The following is a 6,929-nucleotide window of genomic DNA, read 5'->3' as shown; positions in this document are numbered from 1 at the left end:
GGAAGAATAAACAGTGTAAAGATTGGTCAGCTTTACGCTATTGTTTAGTCCTTTGCCATTTAGCTGAAATATATAGCACTCAACCTCAAGGAAAATGTTATGTTGTATTCATAGATATGAAGACAGTATTTGATCCAGTTTCTAGGAATATGGTTTGAAAAAAATGATTGTTATTTCATTGACTGGAGCCTCTTTACTCTATTCCATCCACTTAACTTTGTCATTTACATTCTCCAAAAAATGAGCTACATTTCAATACAAGCATGCATAAACTCTTCTGAAAGAAGCTGTAGCAAATGAACTCCAGCATTAGTTTTATTATTAATATTAAAAGGCAGATTAAATATAAAACTACTGGAAAAATGAACTCCACGATAGCTTTATTATTATAAGAAAACATGTTAAATATAAAACTAAACGTATGTATTCTTGTCCATTTGAGGACTATAAACCAGTTGCTTTTGTCCTCCATTGTCCTTATTTTTGATCTGGCATAATGACTTAATTGGGCATTCTGTGACACTAAACATTATTATTCTTTTAGCAGTTAAATCAAGAGAATGACCAATTTTTTTAAAAAAATATTAAATTTTAGGGTAGAATGATATACTGTATAAAACAATACAAATACTAATGTCTAGAGCTTTAATAATACTGTTTCATGAATTGGTTATTACAATGTTTTACAATGTGAAAAATTTCACTTATTTGGATATTACTTTGGAGATTTCCAAATTTTCCCATTAGCCTTTCTTCATTCGTTTGTTTGTTTAAATATTTTTAATTAATTCCCTAGTGTTGAAAACCTAGTATTTATCATAGGGACAATTTGAACCTGTGTGTGGATCAACACTCACTACTTGTGAACATTTTGCCTACTTGAAAAGTTTATTTTATATCTTTAAATATAGATTTTGAATCTGAGACTGAAAGAAGTGTAGTTCAAGTTGTAAATAATGTTTTTCTTCAGATGTAATATGTTATATATTATAGATTCAAGGAGGGAAAAAGAAAAGGGAAATTACTTTCAGTTATGATTTCATGGAAAAAGTCTGCATTCAGCACATTTGAATATAAGGATTTAAACATGTTGGACTGACCATACTTGGATAAACATTTCTAATCTGACAGATATTTTTAACAGCTCTACTCTTTCAGTTGACTTTATTAAACACACATGGAGCTGGATCTCAGGTATTTATTTTTAATATCTCTAGACTGTTTGTATAATATTAGGATATGAAACAAACACCCTTCATGTAATAAGAAAACAGATAACCCTTATCATGGTTTCATGCAAGTAGCAGAATCTAGTTAATAAATTCTGGTTTTGTTTTTGTTTTGTTTTTTGATGAGAAAGCACAAGTCAATTACAGAGCTGTGAGTTAGAATTGCAAGTTAGAAAATATTCAATAGAAAGCAATGACAACTTATTTGTGAATTGTTGCCAATAAAACTATATAGTTATATCTATGTAGTCTTTATTTTTTTTTACATCTTTAATACACATTATTTGGTAAGTATGCCTGCATAAAGCAGATGATAAGAATGAGGATGAAGATGGCTGCTGAGGAATAAAGGATTTTTTCTCTCTTACTCATGATCTGCTGTGTTTGCTGCCACAGCTGGTTCTTTGACAGTTTTGCCCCCTGGATTTGAAAGGGGGGCACTTAGGAATGACCTAAAACAACTTTTGGATGACTGTGGAACCATCAGAGAGGAGGAATCTTGAAGACTGCAGCTCCTTGTGGGAGCAGCTGAAAAGTCAATGGGTGTTTATACCTCTTCCCACCAGAATATTATTGCAAGCCTGCTTAGGATTTTTTAAAGGATGAGAATGATGACAACAATACGTTTTCAACTAGAATTGCATTTTAACTTAAAGGAACTGCCATATCATTAAATCAGTTTTCTGCCACGAGAGACAATGTTTCTTACAACCATTGTTAAAAATGTGCATATATGAGAAGACATAGCTAGAATCTGAAGAACGGTGACATAATTAAGATGAGTAAATCTTTAATTCTAGGATGAACTATCCTGGGTATATCAGATGACTGCAATGGAGATTACAACTCAACTGCAGAGACCTTGCTTTTTATGCTTTTTATATATATAGCACCAAATTTAAAACAGAAATGGCTGTGAAAGTCTGACTCATAGACGAACACAATACAGAAGCCTGATGATGGCAGATGAGATTCTGCCGAAACATTGCTACGTTTTGATGAAGTCTCATTCATCATCTTCAGGCTTGTGTCTTCGGTTTTGTGCTTCTTGGAGTAATGTGAGCTTGCAGCTGCTTCTTCCTTTTAACTGCAAGTGAGGGTGTGACTTGATTGGGTGGGGGCTTGGCTGTGTTCTGATTGGGTGGGGGTGTGTTCTGATTGGTTGGGGGTTTGGCTGTGTTCTGATTGGTTGGGGGTTGGCTGTATTCTGATTGGCTGGGGGTGTGTTCTGTTCAGGTGGGGGCTTGGTTGTGCTCAGGTTAGTCTTAGTTGCTGGGGGATTTGAGCTGGTGAGCTGCAATCCTGCTGTTTGGCTTCACGTTCGTGGTCATGCCACATCTTCATGGTGGGTGTCAGTTCACTACATGTATGGATCAGAGGGGTTTGAAGCGGGTAGTGATGCAGCTGCGGTACGGCTTCTGGTCCGTGGTCATGTCTCATCTTCTGTGTGGGTGTGAGTCTGCTTTCTACGTGGAAGTGTGGTGGTAGCATCTTGTGTGGCCCTCATGCGTGTGGGTCTGGTGTCATTCTTCATGTTAGGTACTCATTTGTTCATGAGGGTGGGTTTCCAAATGGCTGGTAGGCGGGAGGTATCATCTCATTTATTCATGCTGTGTGGGCATTTTTCTATCTCTATGGCTTCTCTGATTATTCTATTCTCACCAGCTCAAATCCCCCAGCAACTAAGACTAACCTGAACACAACCAAGCCCCCACCTGAACAGAACACACCCCCAGCCAATCAGAACACAGCCAACCCTCCAACCAATCAGAACACAGCCAAACCCCCAACCAATCAAGTCACACCCCCACTAGCAGTTAAAAGGAAGAAGCAGCTGCAAGCTCACATTACTCCAAGAAACACAAAACCGAAGACACAAGCCTGAAGATGATGAATGAGACTTCATCGAAATGTCACCTAGATACTTCCAATTTTATGCGGGAGAAAACCCGAATAACCAAAGATCCTCATACAAATACCCATGAAAACCTCAGAAAACAAATATGTATGTATGTATGTATGTATGTATGTATGTACGTACGTATGTATGTTATTTAGGTTTCTTTGGGTATTTTCCCAGGTCTTAATATTTGTGCTTTTATTATAGTGAAGTTTTGACAGAATCTCATCTGCCATCCTCAGGCTTGTGTATTGGGTTCCAATACACAAGAAGAACCCAATACACAAGCCTGAGGATGGCAGATGAGATTCTGCCGAAATTTCACAGCAAAAAAATTAAGACATGGGAAAATACCTGAAGAAACCTAAATACCATACATATAAATACCCGTGAAAACATAAGAAAACACACATATATATATATTTGCACAGTCCTACTCTATGTTTACAATTATATTTATTTTACTTTTTTACTTATTTATTTTATTTGTCAATCATTTACAAGATAACAGGCATAACTATAAACATAGTTATAAATACATGACATGGATACATATAAGAAAAATAAAAAGAAACAATAGGACAGAGACAGTAGACACATTGGTGTGCTTATGCATGCCCCTTACAGACCTCTTAGGAAAGGGGTGATGTCAATAGTAGACAGTCTAAGGTTAAAGTTTTTGGGTTTGGGAAAGAAACCACAGAACCAGGCAGAGTATTCCAGACATTGACTGAATACTTTTAGGTCTTGTTTCAGTTCTTTATGAGAAATCCTTGTTCTCTATAGACTCTGCAGCTCCTTGATGATATCTAGAGAATAACCCATGGAAGACGGAGAAGAGAATAATCAAACAGTAATAAAAGAATTCATCCTCCTGGGATTTGGAAATATTCCTGAGTTTCAAATCATTCTTTTTCTGGTGTTTCTAATTATCTATCTTGTGACAATGCTAGGGAATTTTCTTATTATTGTCTTAATTGTAGTTGATTATCACCTTCACACTCCAATGTACTTATTCCTGATAAATTTGTCTTGCTTAGAAACTTGCTATATTTCAACTATTTTCCCCAGAATGCTTGACAGCTTCTTAACTGGAAATCAGTTGATGGCATTAAATTCCTGTTTCACACAATTATATTTCTTTGGGGGATTGGCTACAGCAGAATGCTATTTACTAGCTGCCATGTCTTATGATCGGTATTTAGCAGTATGCAAACCACTGCATTATGTTACCATTATGAGTATGAAAACCTGTTTGAAGTTAGCAGGTTGCTCTTGGATTATTGGGTTCCTTGTGAACTCTGTGCCTACCTATTTAATAAAACAGTTAGTATTTTGTGGACCTCATGTAATTGATCACTTTTTCTGCGATTTTACACCACTACTTCAAGCATCCTGTAGCAACACCATGAATATCCAGCTCCTAATATTTATTTTGTCAGCTGTCTTTGGATTACTTCCTTTTCTTTTAACCCTTATCTCCTATGGCTATATTGTAAAAACCATTTTAAGGATTCCATCCACTATAGGAAGGAAGAAAACATTTTCTACTTGCTCATCCCACCTCACTGTGGTTACACTCTTTTATGGAACTATAGTGATAGTATATGTGTTGCCAAAAACCAAAACCCTTAGAGATCTTAATAAGATCTGCTCTGTGTTCTATACCATTTTGACTCCCCTGATAAATCCTTTTGTGTACAGTCTGAGGAATAAAGATATAAAGCAAGTTTTGAGAAAAGCTATCAATCATTTTTCTGTTTGACTGTAAGCAATTGTCCATCCTACCTGCTGGTCATCATACTATCCCTTGTTTTTTAATGATATAACAAAGTAATGTATTTTAATGTGAATGTCATCAATAATACAAATTCCAACTTGGTGAATGTATCTACAAGCAAAGAGCTTTTTAACAAATATTGCTATACTTAATTGGTATAGTTAATTAGATCCTAGTGAATCTGGTTTAATGCTGATGCTTATGTGGACAATCTTATCTCGGCATTTTACAGTCTTATTTCTGAGCCCATTTTTCATTTTATTCATTTTTTTTTCAAATTCATTTTTTTTTTTGCCAATATACCATCTACTCAGGTTATATTCTCAAAATACATGAGTTTGGTTGCTGATAATCATCTTAAGAGATCAGTCAGATATTGATGAGCTTACAGTTAGTTATGAAGAAAATAATATAACTTAACTTAAGTCCTCTTTAACTTAAGTCCTATTGATTCATAGTACTAAGGATTTGCTTATTTTTGTAAACAATTATCATAATAAAAATATTAATTCTGCACTAATATTTAGAATATTTTGTGTACATTATTCTGAATGATGATTCACTGATCATTTCCACTTCACAAGCATTTCTACCAGCTCAGACTCTTGGAAAGCAGTTTGAATCCTATCTATGAACACCTTCACTTCTCTTGAACACTGAATGTAGAACATACAAAAATGCAAATCCAGTTCTGGTTTGCAGGGCGGCAGGCAGGAATCTGTGATTGTGCACGGTTTCTGCCTGGGCTCTCCGCTGGAGCGCCCCGAGCTAGCTGGCTTCGGGGCTAAGCCACCCTGTAGAGGTGGTGAAGAGGGGGGAGATCGCCAGCAGGGTTGAGGAGAGCCGCATCTCTCTTCCTCAGCTGGTTAAACTCCCTTTCCCGAAGGCAGTAGGAGTGGTGGTCAGAAATGGCCACCTCAAAGAAGCACTCAACCAGAAAAGAAAGTGCAGGAGGAAGATAAGAAGTGAAAGTTTTGGCTGACCGGGATAAAAAGCAACAACTAAGGTACCCTGGAATTTAAATTTTATAAAAGATAACATCGCTCTCAAAGAAGAGTCAGAAGCAACTCCTTCCTCACATTGAAAACGAAGAGAGCTGAATAAGAAATCAGAAAAATCCGCTTTGGCATCAATAATTAAGCTGAAAATAAAATTAAATGTCAGAGGGAAAATAAGGATTTCTGGACACTAAAAAATCATTTTTGTCTATAAGTAGGAAGGGAGAGGAAAAGAATAAGGGCAGGATCTGGAAGGAGGAGACTGCCTGGATTTCAAAAGAATTTAATGTAAAATCTCAATAAGACTTCTAAAAGATACATTTTAACTGGAACTTTGTAACTAAATAATAACCCCAGGAAGAGAAAGTGTAAAAAGAAACAGCTTGTGTGTATTTGGATTGCTTGGTGACTTTGGGATTTTTGGATATTATATTTGAATGACTAAAAATAATTTGGTGGTTGTTTAAAAAACTTTTACAATGGCTTTATCTTTGGATGAACTGAAAATGGAATTAAAAAAATATAAAGAAGAGACACAAGAAGGGAAGGGCTCCTTTGGCTCCGTTTTTCAATTCTTAGAAATGGTGATTTGTAACTACGAGAAACAACAAGAAAAGACTGTGCAACAAGAACATTGGGACAAAGAAGAAGCCATCTTTAATGAACAAGTAACTCTATCTGGGGAAGAAAGGGGAAAGCGGGGGGAAAGAGAATGGAGAATTTAAGACTTAAACAAACAACCCCAAAAAAGGAAAAATAATTTGAACAGTGGATATAATGTTGGAAAGCAACAGAAAAGGGGAATACAGAAGAGGGAAATGGAGGTGGAGAGAGAGGGGGGTAAAAGGGGGAGAGAAAAGAAGAAAGGGAAGAAGGAAAGGAAGAGAAGTTACAAAGGTTTGGAGCAAGATGTAAAGAAACAGGACTTATTCAGAGATAATGGGTGAAAATCTAATTGAAAAAAGGATTCTGTGAAGGTACATAAGGTTCTTTTGTTATATTTGTAATAGAAATAATGTTAG

At 36.0% G+C, this 6,929-nt stretch overlaps 1 protein-coding gene across 1 annotated transcript; it reads left to right on the top strand.

Annotated features, from left to right (window-relative positions):
- The first annotated feature begins 3,952 nt into the window (after positions 1-3,952).
- Positions 3,953-4,894, top strand: LOC113452023 (olfactory receptor 11L1-like). Its single transcript, XM_026723429.1, has one exon. The coding sequence runs from the start codon at positions 3,953-3,955 to the stop codon at positions 4,892-4,894; it is 942 nt and encodes a 313-aa protein (XP_026579214.1).
- Positions 4,895-6,929: the final 2,035 nt, after the last annotated feature.

This window comes from Pseudonaja textilis, chromosome Z (assembly GCF_049901715.1).
Source record: "Pseudonaja textilis isolate UNSWEBS1 chromosome Z, rPseTex1.2, whole genome shotgun sequence".
Lineage (NCBI taxonomy): Eukaryota > Metazoa > Chordata > Lepidosauria > Squamata > Elapidae > Pseudonaja > Pseudonaja textilis.
This window is presented reverse-complemented; position numbering and strand designations above follow the sequence as displayed.